This window comes from Taeniopygia guttata, chromosome 1 (assembly GCF_048771995.1).
Source record: "Taeniopygia guttata chromosome 1, bTaeGut7.mat, whole genome shotgun sequence".
NCBI classification, from domain to species: Eukaryota; Metazoa; Chordata; class Aves; order Passeriformes; family Estrildidae; genus Taeniopygia; species Taeniopygia guttata.
Genome location: NC_133024.1, coordinates 49090194 through 49110376, shown reverse-complemented (window position 1 = coordinate 49110376; position 20183 = coordinate 49090194). Strand labels below are relative to the sequence as shown.

Here is a 20183-nt window from a genome sequence, read left to right as displayed (position 1 = left end):
AATCAATTAAAGGGACTCTAAAAAGGATTTATTTTTGCAATTGTGATTACTAAAATAGTAATGTAAATTTAATGAATGTTAAGCAGGGTAGCCCAAATTATGTGTTTCTGAATTTTTCTGAGTTGCGTGTGTAATTTAAGATTTGGTTTTACTTTTTAACTAAGATTTTGATTATTTTCATAATATGTTAAATGATCAGAGGCTTTTGAAGTATTCACAAGTAAAAAAGCAATCCCTAAAGTATTTCATTTCATCTTGTATTAGTATTTTCTTAAAGCTAAGAATGTGAATGTGAGAAGTGATTAAGGATGCCCCCACCCCGATTGCCTGTATTTTTTGTCCTGTTTTGTAGATTTCAGTTAGATGGGAAATATTTATTTTATGAAACATGCCTATTTTTTTATTATGTTTGTACAATTGATTTGTAGAAGAAACCTGCTGTGCAAAGTACCATGGAAATCACTTGACCATTTTATTTCTGTAATTGTTCTTAATGAATTGGTTGGCACACATTGCACAAAACGGTCATTGTTTACATTAAATTAATATCAGTAGTTTTAACGAGAGTCCTTTAACATGTCTAATGGTAAACTGAGTAATGAAACAGAATAAAGACATTTGTTTAATACCTATGTTGTTAAATTACTTCTTTCAGTTCAGAGGTGCTAAAGAGAATGCACAGAAGTGCTGACTTCTATCAAACTCTCAAACCTTCCTTAAGGCTATTAACAAGAAACTCTACCATCATTTCTTCACTTTGCAGAAATGTTTATTTTCACCCACAGGACAAAGGTGTAGATATACATGATTTTAAAATTTGTTCTGCATTCTTCGTCATAAAAAAGTAGCTTTAAAAAAAATTCTTTACAGATAATTAAAATGTGTATTTAAAAAGTAAACAAAACCTGCTTCTAGCATTTTTTTTTTTGCCCATAGGGAAAAATTCGTAAATGCAAGTACTTGTAACTTCTTCTGCACTTTTATTTCCAGCTATTTTTGTCGCATTTTCTTTTTCTCTGGTTCTTCCTTGCTGCTTGCCTCTGCAGAGAGACTTGCATGCATATCATTTCCTAATATCTAAAGTAAGAAAAAAACAGAAGTCAGAACATTTTTATTCAATTTTGCTATTCTAGTAAAACTTGAGTTTACTTGTACAGACCTTTTATAAACACTGTGCCAACATCAGAAATTTCTGAGTTAGGTAATCACTTAAAAGAGGGTCTATCATCTTAGAACAATCAGAGGTAGAACACTCACCTGAAATAAAAGCTGAAAAAGGCAAAGAGAAGCAACAGGACCCCTCCTGACAAAGGAGGTGCATCATTGTTAGCACCCCTACCATCACCTTTCATTAGCCTTACTTTGTGTTTTCAAAGTGTCCCTCAGACTAGAGTCATGGCCTCAACAGAAGCTCTTGAAAAGCTAAAGTTGGTGAGCACAAGCAGAGGGCAGCTCAGCATGTGACTGTATATCAGAACACATGGGCCCCTCTCTGCTACAATTTTTATTTTCTATTCCCAGTTTTTGAAATCACAGGGATTCACCTCAACCCAGGCTGAGGGATGGACAGATCAGAGCAGCTCTGCTGCGAAGGACTTGGGGGTGCTGGTGGGTGAGAGGCTGAACATGACCCAGCAGTGGGCACACACAGCCCAGAAAGCCAAACATGTCCTGGATTGCATCCAAAGCAGCGTGGGCAGCACGGACAGGGAGGGGATTCTGACCCCACCTGCAGTGCTGCATCCAGCTCTGGGGGTCCCAGCAGAGGAAGGATGTGGACCTGTTGGACTGAGTTCACAGGAGAGCCAGAAAAATGATCAGAGGGCTGAATAAAACAGCTCTCCTGTGAGGAAAGGCTGATAGACTGGGGTTGTTCAACCTGGAGAAGAGATTCTAGGGAGACCCTTGAGCAGCCTTCCAGGACCTGAAAGGAGAAGCCTACAAGAAGGCTGAAAAGGCACTTTTCACAAGGGCACATCATCCAGTGACAGGAAAGGGGGACTGGCTTCCCCCTGCCCCCACTTGAAAAAGGGTAGGTTTAGTTTATGTTTTAGGAAAAAGTGCTTTATTCTGAGTGATGAGGCACTGGAACAGGTTTCCTAGAGAGGATGTGGATGCTCCAATCCCTGGAAGTGTTCAAGGCCAGACTGGATGGGGTTTTGAGCAACCTGATATCATGGAAGGTGTCCCTGCCTATAGAATTGGGGAACTGGAACTAGATGATCATAAAAAGGTCCTTACAACCCAAACAATTCTATGGTTCAAGCCCACAACAGCTCAAAAATGAGAACATATTTACATGATTTCTCAAGGAAAAAAATTCATGTTTCATTGTATAAACACAAAGAAGCTCTTGCTTATTTTGGGTTGTCATTTTCCTCTGTGGTAAGGTATAGTCAATTGATGCAACCATCTGTGTACCAAGAAAGTTATTTGTACGTTATTTTAAGAGCACCATTTTGTAATGTCATGCAAAATACTTATCAGGCCTAAAGTGTGAGAGCAAGTGAAACTCCCTGTGTCCAAAATGCTCAAAGAAGCTAGAACTGAAAAGTCTTGAGACTAGAGACATTAGAGCTCTTACAACATTATCAAGAGAGAATTTTTATATTGTGGGCATTGTAAGACAGAACTGCCGTTGACACTCGGCAATTATACAGAGCTGAGCCACCCATCACAGTTACAGTGTAGTTCACTATAATAAAGAGATCACCCTACCAAATTTGGGGAGATTTTCAGAGGAACATCTAATTACAGAACTGTGAAATTCAATACATTACTTCAGCAAATCATTTTCATTCCCAACAGTGGAAATATCCTGATGGGCCCAGAACAGAAGTTTAATTTAGAAGGCTCTATTTTTTTCAACAACCAGTGAAGGCAGACCTGAGTTTTATTGAGAGTGGATATGAAGGTGTCATTACAAGCTGCTGCTAAATTATGTTTTTTCTTCTGAGTTAAATTTCAGTTTTACCAAATGATGATTTTTTAACTTTACTGAAGGATAATATGGTTCTAAGAATTTTGTGCCTTACCTTGGGTTCCACCAAGACCATGCGCATTTTCTGATGTTGGATGTTGGAATCATCTAACATAACATTCACTTTAACTTTATCAAACACACATAATGTTGTGTCTTCCACAGTAAGTGATGGCACCTGAAATTTCAAATTTTGTATAAATACTATTGGCAACAGCTTATGTTTTTATACAAAGCAGTACCTTTGTATGAAAATAGCACTGTTACATGTAAATAAACCAAAAATTACTATAGTGAATATTCAGTGTTGTAGTATGTGATACATGCATTTTCTGCAGTAATCACATAACTAGATGTCAGTACTATCTATTGCAGAAAGAAATTCCTGTCAGAACCTACTTATTTAGACTTACAAAGAATATAGTGGCATTCATTACTACTAGAGATTAATGAACTTGCATTTAGAAAAGCCTCTCTTACCCTTCTATACCTAACTAGAATAGAATTTAGTCATTCTGCTTGCTTACCAAATCAAAAAATAAAGGTGTTTAAGAGCAAACCTTAAGAATAATAGTAAGAACATACCTCACTGTTGTACTCCAGTTTTGGTGTTGGTTTATCTTTTTCTTCAAAGAAGACTGTTCCTTCTAACCCATACCTGGGAATCAGAACCACTATTGCATTTTTTCTTACAAATAATATATATGCATCTTCATTTACTACTCCCTTGGTTTTGAAGAACAGCTGTAACAAAAACAGAACACACAAATAAGAAAAAAAAAATCACTAGAACATTCTCTTCTGAATCACAAATATACTATCTCAGAAAAATAAAACATTCAAATACACAGCTATACTTAGTGATAATTACACAGCATATCCTGAAAGCAGATTTTTAAAAATCTTATAAAACAATTTATAACATTACTGTAGGATTAAGCATTCATATTTATAAAAGCACAAAACTAAAAGAATCTCCAAGATGCCATTCTGAATTTTTCAGAACAAGCAAAATAATGTTTTAAGCTTTTTGTTAGAAGCATCCCTCAGCCTTTATCATTTCTGCACTCTGGTTGTGCTCTAGCAGTGTCCATAGTTAAACATAACATCTCAGAAGTACTTACCTGTGTATGGAATGCCACAGAGGCTCTTTGTGCATATTGTGCCATTTTATGTCGGTAATTGAGATTTTTACACATCTCTGCCAGTTTGTGTTTATCTGTGAGGTCTGGGTAAGTACTGTCTGCTCCTATGGCCACTGCCAAAAGCCGATGGACTATGATATCAGCATACCTGCAAAGATGAGGTTAAAATCATCAGTGACCTAATAAGACATAGTTTTTCAAACTTAATAAAAAGGTTTCTGAAGATATGTTTGTTTTTGTGAATCTTACAGATTTAAGTTTTTGGAATAATGATGGTGTGCTAGCAACTCCCTCTATTCAGCATCCATCTCTTTGCTGACCAAAGATGCACTGCAGAGCCAGAATACTGTTTGCTAAGATAAATTCTTCATTGTGCCAGAAAAAGAAATAAAGTTGAATTTTTGGACTGAAGAATGATCTTTAGCCATGGCCAATTAAGACAATCCTTCTTCCCTTTCCCATTAAATTAGACAAATTTTGTGTAGAATAGTATCTCAATGCCACAGATCTGCAAAGCATAACCACATTTGAATTTCTTGTTACGTAACTTATTAGAATTTCAGCAAGGAACATTTTAATACATCTGGTACTTCAGTGAGGAACTTTTTAATACATCTGGTAAGAACTAAAATTTACCATTTGGACTCCTAGAAGTTCTACAGATTATCCATAGAAATGCATATGAATTTTAATCCACATCCAAGAGATTGGATTGGATTTGATTTCACTTGAAATGTTTCTCAGGAGCACAGTAACAATTGTTTTCTTCAAAACTCAGTGACTTCTTGGTCAGATGAAAAAACTAATGTACTTTTCCAAGAAGTACTATTTCATTGCATGCAACAGCTACCAATAGCAATACCAATACCAATAGCAAGTCCCCAATTACCAGTGTTTTCATATGGAAAATTCAGCCTCCTCAAAATTTAAACACAGTTTCAATCTCAATCTCAAAAATGACTAAGCAAACTCTGTCTCAGTCTCTGGCTACGACTACTGGCTGACTGACCCTGAAGTGCATTTCTATGCCAGACATATGCATTAGAGATATACTTCTATTGTATTTTTTTTAATGTTACTAAACCCTAGGAGCTGTGGACAGTAAACCTGGGAGTGTACATAAAGATGGACTGCCACATAAGCCACTGCTGTTTCAACTGAAATCTAATGCTGAACAGAAACTTTTTTTTTAAATGGACAACATCACCATTTCTTCACAAATAAATCACTTCTTTCCTCTCTGAAACTTTTGTAAAATACAAGTACCTTCTAATAGGTGAGGTAAAGTGAGTATAAATAGGTGAGGCTAAACCATAATGATGAAAATCATTATCCATTCCTGAGCAGAAATAAACAGCTTGCATCATGCAGCGAGTGGTCAAAATTCGCAGCAGTGTATTTAGGTAGGGGAATGTAGGAGATTCAGCTTTGTCTAATGATTCAGCTAAAGCTTTTGCTGAATCTGTCTTAATTTCCAAATTCTGAAATGAGAAGAAAAGAAACAAAAAAGGTCAAGTATTACTAGCAAATATTAAGAATATAAACAGAAATGTAACAGCTATATCTAGGATAATAGCAACAGGCACAGGTATAGCACCTAGTAACATGATGGAATGCTACTACTACAAAAGCAAACAAACAAAATCCGTCCATGCACAGGTCCTTCCCTCATTATTACTAGTGCGCTATGCAAAATCAAAATGCTGAGTCAACCTAGAATTCAGAAAAGACACCCATTCTGAACTAAGAAATACTTTATGCCAATATTAACAAGGCTTTATTTCCTTTGGTTTTATTCTTTTATCCCTTTATTAAATCAGAAAGAATGTAAAAAAAACCCTCACGTATTTATGCCACTCAAAGATTCTCATCCACGCACAAGGTAAGACTTTATGGTATCTCTTCTGCAAAATTATTATAATGTACACTGGAAAAGTAAAATGTAAAACTAGTACAGTGTATAACATTTTTCCCTGTTTGTCAGTGCTCCCTGAAAAAAATTCAGGTAGTATGAAAATACATAATGCATTTTTAACTTCCAGAAACACAAGGTAAATTTCATCACACGATCAGCTAAATGCTCTGTCCATCACATACAGCACTGACAATAAAGTAGGATCCAGAGATCAAATTATGCCTGCATTATGGTAAGATAATTGCATTTTTATTAAAAAAGTATAAACACAGCATATTAATACCTAATTGTGATGGTTGTGTCAAAAGCAGTAAAAAAGCCACTTTGGTTTATTTAAATTAATGTTCACCTATGCACAGGAATTTAGCTTTCCAAATAAAACAGTACTTTAAAAATCATTTTCAGAATACAAATTAAATAATTATCATTATTCCAGTTTTACAGCAGTGGAAAATTAAATGTGCTAGGTTTAGACTTGTCTATTTATGTTACACCGAGAGACTCTGGAGGTTCCACTCTTGACCTTAAGGAAAAAAAAGAGGGTGGAGAAGAGCTGAAGGGAAAGGAAATGTGAATGTACACCATAGTAACTACAAAATTAGAAGTTTAGCTCAAATAAGATCCTGAAACTGGAAAAGTAATTTTTTCTCTTCAGACTCCTTAATTAAATTAGACTTGTTTCAGGCTAAATAAACCTCTAGCTGATCTATGGAGAAGATGGAAACTATATAAATATTTTCCTGACTTTAAGAGAAACACGTTAGATGTGACTGATCAATTTTTAAGTATATCAATAATGTATGTGATCCAAAGCCAAAAACTGTCTCAAAAATCACGTATGACTTTGTGAGGAGAAACAGTCAGCTCACAAGTGATACAATATAAGACTTAGAGTGGTATGTTTTCTTTACCTAAGAAAGGTTTTAAAAAGCACACCTTCCTTTCACCTAGAGGTACAACTATCCTGCTACAAATACCAGGGATTTCAAAGTGTAGCTGATACACTTTTAAAATACTGCTTTCCAGCCCTTACTCCTAGAAAAGTGGCCAACCAGAAAGAAAATACATCTTTTCATAATTAATTTACTTAATTATCATGGTAAAAACTTGCCTTGGACTTTGCAGCCTTTACAAGGATGTCATAATTTGATGGGGGAGGAGCAGGATGTTTCCGGAGCAAGGCAAACTCTGGGAACTCGTCATAAATTTTTTGTGCTACAGAAATATTGGCAAGCAGCATGAACTCTTCAACCATGGAATTCGTCTCTCTATCAAGATAAATATTTTATATTGTTAGAAAAGCATTAGACATTTACTCTGAGTGCCTAATGAAGAAACATTCCACCATCCTAACAATGTTATGTAATATTAACTAGTGGTTTTGAATATTTATAAAAGTAGGCAAGCAATTTTAAGACTAAAAACAATGCTTATTAAGCTCCAAATACTGAGTCAAAAGAAAAAAAGCCCTGAAATATTCTAAACATTAAAATCAAGGAAAATGCTCATTAAAATGCCTGAAAAAACCAACATATAAACCTCTTGACTTCTTCCTACAAAGTTCACATATGCAGCATAGAGTTGAAGACTCGCTAAATAAATACTACAGTAAAATAGAGGAATTCTCTGTCTGACAATCAGCTTGACCAAAGAAGTTGTGGATGCTCTATCACTGGAAGCATTCAAGCACAGGCTGGGTGGGACTTTAAGCAACGTGGTCTAGTGGGAAGTGTCTGGGCCCATGGCAGGGGGGTTAGAACTAGGTAGGCTTCCAAGGTTCCTTCCACGTCAAACCATCCTCTAATTCTATGATGGCCCTGCACTGTTATAGGAATTTTGTAAACCATTAAATGTTGCTACTTAAACACGTCTTTAAGTCCATCCCTTCCCTGAATTAACTAACAAATAAAATGCATACTTAAGCTCCTTAGTCTGCAGATCAATAGGATCGTGAGTTTCACTGTCCATGTGGAAACGAACTTCTGGTGACGCAAGTGTCAAGGCTCTGCAACATAGTTAAGTGGTATTAAAAAATTACAGTAAAGCAGACAGAGTTGCTGACCTGCAAGCCTGTAATATCATCTGGGGTTACCATGACACTGTAATTAAAAATTAGCAGAAATTAAAAATAAAAATGTGTAATGTTCAAATTTACAGGAAATGTCAAGCAAATATACACCATAGAAGCTCCTAAAATTTCAAATGCTACTTCTCTAGTTGTGCTTTGATGACTCTGTGAGAGCCATACTGATTGATCTTGAATAAAAAGTTAATATCCCAAGTTTATATATTTTGGGAAATTACGATAAGCATTCTTATGCAAATTAAAATGGCAAAATACTTCTCTTTCACAAGACTTTCACTAGAAAAATGGACACAGAACCATAATATATTTTGACAGCAAGAACAGTCAGAAAAAAAGGTGGGGGAAAAGGTAACAGGTACACTGCATGGCTTACCCATTATCAATTCTTTTCTTCTTCAGAATTTTTGCTAATTTGTTTAGTCCACGTAGGCTGGTAGTAATATCATCATTCATAGTTGCTGAATCAATTCTCATCTGTGCTTCAGCATATGTAAGAGAAGCCTTGAAGAGGTTAAAAAAAACAGACATCATGATACATAATTGAACACTAAAAAAAAATATAGTTCTTTCTGTCTTGCAGAACGTGTAGCTTGCTGTTGTAACTTGGTTCACAATAATACAAAGCTTTCCATTCAATACCTAAATACCTGTATTCACAAAGAATAATGGACAAATGAGAACAGATCTATGTAAGATATTAAGATATACCAAGCATTTACAGTGGTTTTGTTTTTTTTTTTGCTCATCACATGTTTTATACATTGCAAGTCTAATTTTCAGGAATGTATTGAACATCCACAGAATCCACTGAATTTAACTGATTAGCTGGTATGTATCAGCCATGTCCTATATGCATCATACACACAGTAACTGCACACATAAAAGCCTTAAAAGCTGAGAAGAACACTGAAGAATCAAACATTTTCTTTATTTTTAGTATTTCAGCACTATCTTCTAATTCTAATAAAATATAAATAATTAACCAGAAAGAAAACTTTATTATCAAGTTTGTTGATCATTGTTTTTATAATACAGTGTACATATCTTTATTTCAGAATTATAATGTTTACATTACTTACCCTGGAATTAATAATACTCTTTGTAAATCTCGTTTTTAGAATTTCAGCCTTATGGTTCATTTCCCATATGCATGAAAATGCAAGCCTGTGAGAGAGAAAGAGAGAAAGATGGGACAATCGGTTAAAATCCCTACATAAACCACAGTAGTTTCTTGCCAGGATCAAAGTGTGGGTCATATACATATACCTGTCCACATTAGATCTCAGAGAGCATAAGTTGGAACTAAGTAGCTCTGGAACCATATCAATCCTCTGCAAAGTAAAGAATAAATAAGCTAGTATTTTAACTTCCTGATTTTCAATAAAATAAAAGCTTGGAGATTTTTTTTTTCTTTGGCCAAAAAAGAAAGAAAAGTAAGCCACTCTAAGAAAATTAATTCCAAGATTAATTTTAGTTACCATTTTTTATTACCAGTGATTTCTGAAAAGAAATCATGGTCTGGAAGAAATAACCAAAACTAAATCTATAGCATTAATGAATGCAAATCACAGGAACCTTCAGAGATTAAGCAACCACAAAAACCAATGGAAAAGGCAGAACTGGGCCACTTCTTCAATTTCAGATTGAAATTAAAACAGTATTCCACTTTCAGAACCACATGCTAATGCTTCAAAACCAGTTGAATGGGATATTGTCCAGATAGTGGTTTTTAACAGATAAACCAGAAAATAAAATTGTCTTTAGACAAACTGTCTAGTTTTTTTCCCTCCTTAGTTCAGAGAGAATATCTCCACTCCCAAAAATTGAAAGAGGAAAACAATGAATGTCCAACCACTTAATCACACAAGAAGCTATAGAAAATAATTACTTTTTCACACAGATACACTGTTGTTCCTCTTTTTACTGACTCCTCATCCAAAGCATTTCCTGGACGAATAAAATGACTGACATCTGCAATATGTACACCGACCTAAAAAACAAGCATCACGTTATGCACCTCATGAAAGAGAAACAGTTTTCAGAGTGAAAGAAACTTTCTCACATTTTTACAAACTGATTTATCCATTCCCAATTCCTTTCAGCAGCTCCCATATTTCACAATAAGAATAGTTTAAACCTATCACACTGATATTTAAAAAGTGAACAGTTGCAGCAATTATTCAAAAAAAGGGCATTTATACACTTAGGGGAAAGTTATATTCATGACAAATGCAGATTTTCTTTGAGGGCCCAATTAACCTCTTTCATGTTCTTCAAGACTCACTGCAAACTTCTTTTTGCTTTTCTGTTTGCTGGACTTTCTAGTCTGGCACATCCTACTATTACAATTCTAATTTAATTTCTAAATAAGACAATCTGACTGAATCAGATATAAGGGAGTAGAGAGCTAATATTAAGCCTGTAGCTTTTTACTGCCTTTTTAAAAATAAAATAGTAACTCCACAGGCATTACAGCAGTAGCTTACTTTTTTCTTTTTCCATAGTTCCTTATCCTAGGTGTAAATATACTTGTTTATACTACTTTGCTAAAGCAGTAAATAAATTTTATGTTAAATTCTCATGCCAATAAGGATAAAGCAGGGTGAATTTAGGAGACACTAAATTCCCACTTTTAACACTGATCTGATGCAAATCTACTCCCTTTTTTATTACCATCTTGCAGCTGTGTAAACAAACACCACTAATTTATTTGTAACAGATCTGGAGCTTTGCACATGTATTTGTAAAATAAAGGAAGAAGTAAGTAAATAAATTACTAAATTGATACAATACCTCTAGATTGCCATTTCCTATTTCTCTGCAATGCAATGCATCATCAATATCTGTACAACCAGGAGGATCAACACTACAAACATTCAGGTGCCTTAAGTCCTCCCTGTGTTTCATATCCTGAAATTTAAAAGAACCAAGAAATTGTTTTCAAGAACACCTTCCTTTTCCAAGTAAAAATGATCATTTGAGAAAGGCACATTACATAAGATTTTCCCCAGCAACCAGGTATTTTCAGAATGTTTATTTTGTTTTGGGCGGTGCAGAAACTACAATGATAGAATAAACAACACAGAAGATTAAGTACTTTTTTGTTTGTTTGTTTTATAGAAATGAGGAAGAGAGTCAGAACACAACCATAGTTTCAGCACAATCTTAGAATTAGCACGATGAGGAATTGAGATGTTTTCAAGTAAAATTTTGACTGATGGCCAGCTGAATGACTTGTCTTGGATACAACTGCGCTGAAGTCTACCTTTCTGAAGCTTAGATGTCTAGATAATTGAAAGGAACTGCACACTTTTTAAGTATCTATCCTTGCAAAATAGCTATCTCGCTCCTTTGCAAAAAACTTATGTTTATATTCTTTAACAAAACCTGCAGTATCATCTTTATCTTAAAATATTTATCCCCAACGAATGCAGTTTTAGCCAAAATGCAAAAACTTGAAGAGGTCTTGTTTCCACGGGAAATACAGCTGAAAGTTCCCACTAAGACAGAACAGTCCTGGACAACATTTCTCGTCTATTTCTGGTGCATTGGGATATTCTGGAATGTCAGAGTTTGCACTGAAGGGGAAGGCACAGTAATTACTACAATAATTTACACATCATTACCTCTTCTGTAATGCTCCATGGCATTTTTGGAAGGAAACTAAGGACAGCTTGAGAAAAAGCCTGGTGAGGAACATCATGTTCAAGCAGAAGAACTTCTGTCTCTGTCTCTTTATCTCCAGCGCTTCCCAAATTCTTTACAAAATGACCCTGAGGAGTAATACAGGTACATACACACACACATATCAAGCAATACCATTTGTCCAAAAGTAAGTATTTAAGAACATTAACCCTTAGGTATTCTTGTATTAAACTACACAGTAGAAGCAATCTTTTTAAATTTGGTTAACTTTCTCATCTTTAAGAGAAATTTAATTTTAAACATTTATCTGACGCAGTAAGTCTGAACCTAGTCCATCCAGACTATTTTCTTAGAATGGGTCTAAATTCTTCACAATTAAGGCTTCAAAATTTATAAACATGAGATCATTTTTGGAGAAAGGAAAACCACTGCTGCAAAAGCAGCAGAACAAATTCACTCTCATTTCTCTATGGTTTTGCCTCGTCCAATGTATCTCACACCCTAGTACCACATCAACTCTGCCTTCTTCCTCACTTCTCTGCAGCAATGCTGTCTTTGTCGTAATGCTTTTTCCATATATTCCATGTTCCCTTCATTTCCCTAAACTAGTGGGAGACACCTGTGCTCTGCTTCAATACAAGATGTGCATTCCCACAGGAGCCACTGAAACACTTCAAAACCTAGCTAGCATTCAATACAAATGGCAGGCTGTGTCCTCAGTTTCTCATACAGCCTCTGTTATTTATACTGAACTTTTAACTACTTTTACCCTACTGCCAATTTGAGTGCATTGGGTGCATTTCTCAAATTTCTGCTAGAACAGTGATTGGTATGTCTGAATGAGCATAATCAGAGCGAAAGATTTCCACTTCTAGGAACCCAGACTAAAGTCCCAGGTTAATCTATACAAAGCAACTTAGTAGCACATATATGTTCATTGCAGAACTGGATGAGTAAGCTTTTTAAGTATGATAACCCCATAGCTGATTGTAAGAGCAAATTATATAATTTAGGGACTTCCTTAATTTGCACCATCAAATGGCACCTCATCAAACATAAACCTCATCTCAACACTGTTTGCAGTTACTCAGTGTTGCAGATAAATATTTTACCTAAGAAACACAAAAAATCAGGTAGTTAAAAGTTCAGAAGAAAATGCCTAAACTTACATTAGGATACCTGGAATTCCTGGGCCAACCGTCAATAGCAACAATTATTCTTTGCCCTTCCAATGCATCTGCTTGTCTGGTTTCTATTCGAATGCGAGGAATTCTGCGATCAGCTGGTGTAAACAAATGGCGTCTTGCCTATGAACAACCAGAAAAAGGAACAATTCATTGCCAAATAAAGAAGAAAAACCAACCCTTTATTTAGAGTAAGTGGATTATTTCCTCACCTCTTTGATCTGTGACTTGGAAAGCATCCCACAATACGGCCGCCAATTTCGTTTTATAATGCCTACTACTCTTCCTGTAGGCCTCAGCATGTCTTTGTTAATTGAAGTCTTCAGCTGGTAGAACACAGGTTAAAAATACAAACTCAAACATGAGTTTGAACTCATGTTAGAGTACAGTAGGTAACTTAAAACTTAGTAGCAACATTTTGTAACTCATTATAAGGACATAAATTCTATTATGACTTTATAAATAGAAACTCCCGTGCCTCCCTGCATGACTTTTAATATTTTCAGTATGTGACACAACTGAAATCACATCAGTATGTCATGTGACTTAGCAGAGAGACTTAGCAGAGAGAGTGGGAGAAGACCGTGTTCTGCAGCCTTTTTCTGGTGTTCTTCATTTTTCTGAAAGGATGGATGTCCATTAAGAAAACCCAAACAAATAATATTTTCCATGTTAATTTACAGTCTATCATTTCAATTTTTTTGAGTCCTTTTACACTACCTGAAAATTCTCCAGTAATTCTCCACATAATTATTAAAAAACATTCCTATGAAATTCAGTAGAAAGACAGTAAGTGGATTTTTAAAGAAATTATCTTCTTGTACAGGGCATATATGCATGTGCAGGCATGCACATTATGTGTAATTACTGCAAGACCCAAAAATATTTCACAACAGGTTCACAATATATGTATTGCCTATTAAAAGTGACTGTCAGCAGGATACAATACCTACTCCAACAAATCCTAATCTGCATAACAGTAAATACAGATTTACATTATTACATGACTACCCTCAGTAACTCTTGCATTCATTACACTTAATAAAGTAATGTGGGCATTTCTAGTAGAGACTAATTAAAAATGATCCGTTTTATCCACCATCATGTATTTAACACAACAGTACAACTCCAATTAAGTTTTATGATTTCCATAGTCACATTTTATAAGGACAATATATAAATCTAAAGCTTAACACAGGGTACCACAGATTTCATCTCTTTTGTAACATCACAGTTAAGAAAGATTATTTCCTTCATACAATGTTTTCTTTCTCCTCTTCATTTTCAATGTTCTCTTCATTCTGGCCATCATCTTGCAAGACCACTGATGATGGTGCCACCCATTCATCTTTTGCCAACAGCTCCACAGCTACAACATCTTCATGAATTGCTCGGTTTAAATGTTTCAGACCCTGTACAATTATCTGGATTTTTTTAGAAAACAAAATGGAAATGCAGATATTCATTATGATGAAAACAGAAGACCCAAATCTAGAACAGTGTAACAGAAGAGTAAAAATGTTTGACAGGCTTTACATTCCAAAGAACATTATAAAGTATAGTTGTGATGCACTTTTTCCCTCTGCCAAGGTTTCTTACAGTACAGATGATCTTATGCCAATTGCTCTTATAATAAATATGTTTTCCCTGGTTATTTTTTTTTTTTAATTAAGTCAGACAATTCTATTTTTGCAGGATAGGGGATTCCACATACTACTGAGAAAGAGGAATAGAAGAGAGACAAGAGAAGTACATCCAGCTGCCACTGCTTGGAAACAGTGTTTGTACAACTGCACCAACCGAGAATCCAGCAGGCAGATAGATGGATCAACTGCTGGGTGGGAAACAGCTCATCTACCCCTCACCAGGCAGGAAAATAGCAGGGGGAAACAATGCAGGAGACCACCACAAGGGCTCATGACTGATTTTTTCCCTGAAAATCCTCCCATACACTTGTTCCTTTGTCTTTCACCATGTATCTCAAACTGATTTTAAAAACTGTTAAGAGTTTAGTTCAAAAACTATTAACAATGAAGATGAATCTTTATTTTACCGATTACTTTATCAAACTGTAATTGAAATACATTATTCTTTTTCCAAAAAGAGCACAGTCAGCATTTCAACAGTCTCTATCCATACAAATAGAATATGAAAACATCAGCAAGAACATCAGAAAAAAACCCAGAAGAGTAAAATATTACTAATATGCTCCATTTTAACATATGTCACCATGAAATAATTAAATTTTAAGTCACATTCCTAAGGCTCATTAAAATTTACTGCATGGAGGTAAAATTAAAACTCACCTCTTTGTTTTCTTCAGCATCTCCATGAACCCAAACAGTAGCTTCAAGATAATTCTCTCTGTTTGCCCTGTAAGTTCCTTGGAGGTAAATACCAGATTTTATTCCTTGCTGCAATTTGCTAAGAGGAATATGTTCTGGGAATATTATTTTTCCACCTTCTATTTCTTTCTTTAGAAAAGAATAAAAACAGGAGAGGATATTTTCAGTATTTTATATTAATGTTCATTTCAAAACCAAGATGTGGAACACGACACACTCAAGCTAACAAACTTCCTAACTGTAATTGTGTGTAGGTATGAATATGCAGAACAATAAAAAACTATTATTAAGCAGTGCTTTTTCTAATGAAGCATCAAAAACATTAAAATGTGGCAATTCTAGGAACTTTTCTTGTTTTCCTGCAGTTACTTAAAAACATAGTGCACAATTTATGTTGATTGGATATAGTGACTAAACAGATACTTAACCAAGAAAATGTTAACATAGTAAAGAGTGTGGCACATAGTGTATGTACTGTAAGCCATAGGAAACATTATGAAAATACATTACTGTGACCAAAGTTTGGAGCAGTCAGACAATTGTTTACACCTGAATGATCTACAGTTAACTGCTGAGAATACCTGAGCCCTCTTTTTTACCACTCTTGCATAGGGCTCTATTCTGTCAAAACTAACTCTGATGAAATTATCTTTCCTATTTTTGTGGTAAGTGTACAGCTGTATCAGTTGTATGCGAAATATGAGTCTTGATTCTGATAAACACAAAGCACAAGGAAGTACAAGAGGATGTAGCTCATATCTGAGCTGCAGCCTGCATTTATATCAACTTAACTAATAACCAAATGAAAATGCTTTAACAAAGATTTTCCAGCAGACATAAAATGAAGATCTAAATGGTTTGCAATATATTTTGTTTTCATTTTGTTGTTTCTGTTATTATTGTCATCTTCACAATAGCTATCTAAAGCAACTGTCTTTTTGCAAGATACATACTAACAGGCATATAAGCAGAACTGAAAATGGCTGCAATATTTCCTTTTTACTTTTCAGTTGTCAAAAAGTTAAACTGACAGAATGGTAATAAAGTCCAAACTCCTTGTATTCTAAACCGATGCCAGTACCTGACATACAGTATGCAATATTATACTACAAGCCATTTGTGATCAATTTGTTTTATAAAAAAAAATAAAAACATACCCCTTCATCAGATACACAAGCAAGACGATCTACAAGCTCAGGATTAGCTGTCAAGCTTTTTATATACTCCTCACCTACAAAAGCACATATGTAAATGTGTGAGAGATGCATGGGATTTAGGTATCAAGTGACTGCTCAGTTGATTTGAGCAATAAATTACACATACATAATACTTCACTTACATGTATAAGCAGTTATTCCTTCCTCCAAAGCTTTCTCTTTATTAATTCTGTCATTTGTTAAAAAGATAACTTGAGTCTTCTCCTCATCCTCTATTTTCTTCAAGTGTTCATTGTACCATTTCACTGCTACCCGAATGGCTCTGTCATTGCGGTCATTAGAAGTTTCTCCCCGCTTTTGCTCTATGTACGTGTCTCTAAATAAATTTTAGAAACAAAGGGGCGTGTTTGACAAACCAAAACAAATCGCAGCATCTATCTATACTTAATTAAAAACAGGATCAAGGCTAATAGGCCAAAAGTATCACTATTGTATCCATTGCTATAAAATGTGTAACACTTATTAGGCCACTGAAGGGCCAGGAGACATGGGTAAAGGAAAATAAGAAGAAAGTATTAATTTCTCACACAACTTTCTCGCAGACAATTGAAGAGGTTTGCATTCAAGCTGTTAGAACTATAGATTCAAGATTCCTTGAACAATGATATTGCAGTATTGGAAACTAATTGTGAGCACAAATAAAGGCAAATTAATTGCATCTCCATTTCTCAGAGCGTTCCATTACCAGCTTAATGGATTTTTGAATTCTGCTACAGACTAAGCTGACAATATTGATCAAGCAATTGGAATATGTTTAAAAGGGATACTAAAATAAAAAATCAGTACCTTATTACTCAAGATAACAGTGCTAATTATTCAATATTCTATCTCTCTTTGCATAACATACATGGATTTATACCAACTATAGACAGAAAACTCCTGGAACATCAACTACTTCTCAAAAGGATTCCTTAGAAATATATAGTTCTACGACACCACTGTAATTTTTCTTCCAGTCCACATGTTCTAGTTTTGTCTTCCACTTTCTTTTACTGGATATCAGCACAACTTTGTTATACCCCATTCCATCCTTACCTGTGGTGCTCATTGGTGAAAGAATAGAAATGTTTCTCTGGGTTTTGAATCAAGTCCCTAATTCGCTTGTACACTGGTGCACTACGATTCCTGACTTCTTGTAGGACTGTCTGCAGCACAATGACATTCTTAATAACAGGATCTTCAAGGATATCAATCTGAGGAACAAAATGGAAATTAATCAAAATTGTTCTTTAATTCTATCCAATAACATGACTTGAAATATTTCCTTGGCTAATACATAAAAATCTAACAGGAGTAATGAGTGGGTCTCCTTCTGCCTTTTTCCCCTCACCAGTGGGAAACTGGACAGCGTATTAAGTCGCTTTTGCCTCCTTGTGGGGAAAAAAAAAGTCAAATAGGATGTTCCAGCCTCTGTTATCTGAAGTGAAGATAAAGACTTATTGTGACTTCCAACAAATTTGCCCCCAGTGTGTGCAGGATTCCAGACAAATGTAAGGCCAATTGTACACTACAAATTTTTCTTACATAAAATGGGTTCCTATAAAATTTATCCTTAGTAAACAAAATGCAACTATGCACAATCTGATGGAAATCTGTAATTTACAGGCTGCCTGCCTCTGTGAGGAATGCAAGCCATAAAATGGTATGCAACTACTCTTACACAGCTGACGTGCCTATGCATGTGCAGGTTTGAGTTCTCTAGAAACAATCCCACTGTTCAATTGAAATTTCAGTTTCCATGGAGTCAAATCAACGGGCATTCTGCAAGCTGCTCTTCACTTTTGAAAGATCTTTTTCAAGGAATTTTGTTAAAATTTTCAGCACTTTTCTTTGCCAACTCCTGACATCAAGACAGAGAAATAAATATACACTAGAAATCCATGTAATCTGTCAGGGGAAAAAAATGGGAAATTCCTAACCTTGTGGCAAGAAACTGTGCAAACCCACCTGCAAAATGAGACAGCAGTAAGGCTCTAGAGGGCACAGATAAAAGAATAAAAAGCAATACCAGACTAAGCTCCTGTGAACCTGATGCTTACATGACCTGAAAGATTTAGAGCCATATTCATAGGAGAAGAAATCCAGCATTATTATATGCGTAAGCTGAAGCACCAGGCCAAGTCTTACTGTGCCAAAAGTCTTGCAGTTTCTAGGCAAAACCTTTCCCTACCCCTACCAAGGCTTCCTAATCCCCACTTCTCCAGTCCACCTCAGCACACCCTGGTACATTCTCAGAGCATTCTATAGGACACACATACAAATTTCACCAACAAGACACCAAGAAGTTCACTTGTAAGAGGCTGAAAACATCCCTAGACCTGCTGTTTTGAGATGAAAATCCTTACAACATTTGGGATCTCTGCTAAAACACACAAGTGTTTTTCCCCTCTCCAGAGTACTCCATGTTAGAATTCGTGAATTAGTTGCAGTCTGCAATGTGTGCACAGGGCTGTTCTACCTTCTACACAGGTATTCAAAAACAATTAAAGGAAAAACTTAAACATCAAGCTTGGGAATTCCTGCCAGCCTCAAAGTCTACTTTCTGCCCTGCTCAGCCTCAATCCTCTGCACAGCTATTGATGAGGTGCAGAGTGAAGTTGCTCCCGTGCTTCCAGAGCTGCACATGGGATGACTTCACACCTTCTATTCATTACAATAAATCAATATCACAGCATAAAGAACCTAAAGCTAACCCTGAAAAGCAGAAAAGGCATTCAGAAAAATTCAGCAACCAGAGAAGATACAAAAATTCAGTGACGACATGAAGATCCCAATTGCTACTTGGCAGTCTACCAACTTTCACTGCTTGAATTTTCATACTCATAACAGAACACAACGAACTAAATAAATAAATAAATACTCTTATTTCTACAATTCAGGCAGAAAAAAAAAACAAACTACAAAAACCAAACCAAACAAAACAACAACAAAAAAAACAAACCTCAAAACAAACAAAAAAATCACACACACACTCCCCGCCCCCCATAAAACTGGAATATAGTCTAAGACCAGGCCAGGTTCGCTGATGCTGCAGCCTTCTCCTCAGGAGCTAGCAGAGAAAAACAAGGCCAGACAAAGCAGAAAGAAAGACCCAGGCAAGGACCAAGCAGCCAAAGGACACACGGGAGGAACCAGGCCCGCAGAGCGCTGCCAAACGCGCCCCTCCAGCGCGACGCCGGAACCCACACGGGAACCTGCACCCACAGAGATCAACAAGTACGGCGCGGGAAGGCTGGAGCCTCCGCATGGAGCCCGGTCGGACCCAGAGGCAGCGGCGGGCCTCCCCCAGCGCTGAGGCCCGCCTTCCTTCCGTCCCTCCCGCGGCGCTCACCTGGTGCAGGAGCAGGTTGGTGTCGGGCAGGAGGAAGTGCGGCCCGGGGCAGAGGCTGCTGCCGGGGCCGCCGGGCCGCGCCTCCAGCCCGGGCGCGCTCCCGCCGCCGGGCGCGGCGCGGGGGCAGAGGCGGCACGCGGCGGCGCCGCACGCGATGTCGTCGCGCAGGTAATGCTCGCGCACCACCTTCACCACCGCGCCCGCCCGCGTGCGCTTCACGAACGTCCGCGAGGTCAGCATGGCGCGCGAGGCCGCGGGGAGCGGCGCGGGAAGCGGCGCGGGAAGCGGAGCGGGAAGCGGAGCGGGAAGCGGAGCGGGAAGCGGCGTGGGAAGCG

The 20183-nt window shown here is 36.6% G+C and overlaps 2 protein-coding genes across 4 annotated transcripts in view; one reads left to right on the top strand and one right to left on the bottom strand.

The window, feature by feature from the left end:
- Positions 1-747: 747 nt before the first annotated feature.
- Positions 748-20172, bottom strand: DIS3 (DIS3 homolog, exosome endoribonuclease and 3'-5' exoribonuclease). Of its 2 annotated transcripts, XM_002197177.7 has the most exons (21): positions 19849-20172; positions 17553-17710; positions 16640-16833; positions 16458-16531; positions 15262-15429; positions 14215-14379; positions 13168-13281; positions 12941-13078; positions 11753-11899; positions 10920-11036; positions 10015-10116; positions 9393-9457; positions 9206-9290; positions 8500-8627; positions 7959-8045; positions 7152-7308; positions 5392-5606; positions 4105-4273; positions 3566-3724; positions 3036-3158; positions 748-1077 (listed from the first exon to the last, which is right to left on the bottom strand). In XM_002197177.7, exons 1-21 carry the CDS (start codon positions 20086-20088, stop codon positions 991-993), a joined length of 2892 nt encoding a protein of 963 aa, XP_002197213.2. In that variant the 5' UTR covers positions 20089-20172; the 3' UTR covers positions 748-990. The 2 variants fall into 2 exon arrangements, with proteins under 2 accessions (XP_002197213.2, XP_072784389.1); XM_072928288.1 differs by lacking the exon at positions 14215-14379 and having other exon boundaries at positions 19849-20166.
- Positions 19886-20183, top strand: part of PIBF1 (progesterone immunomodulatory binding factor 1) — a 104479-nt gene continuing 104181 nt past the window's right edge. Inside the window, exon 1 of one of the 2 annotated variants that reach the window (XM_072928319.1) lies at positions 19886-20016. The gene's annotated coding sequence lies outside the window, so the exon portion shown is untranslated. Of the gene's footprint in view, positions 20081-20183 lie in introns of both variants that reach the window. The other variant, XM_030271441.4, reaches the window with a different exon arrangement.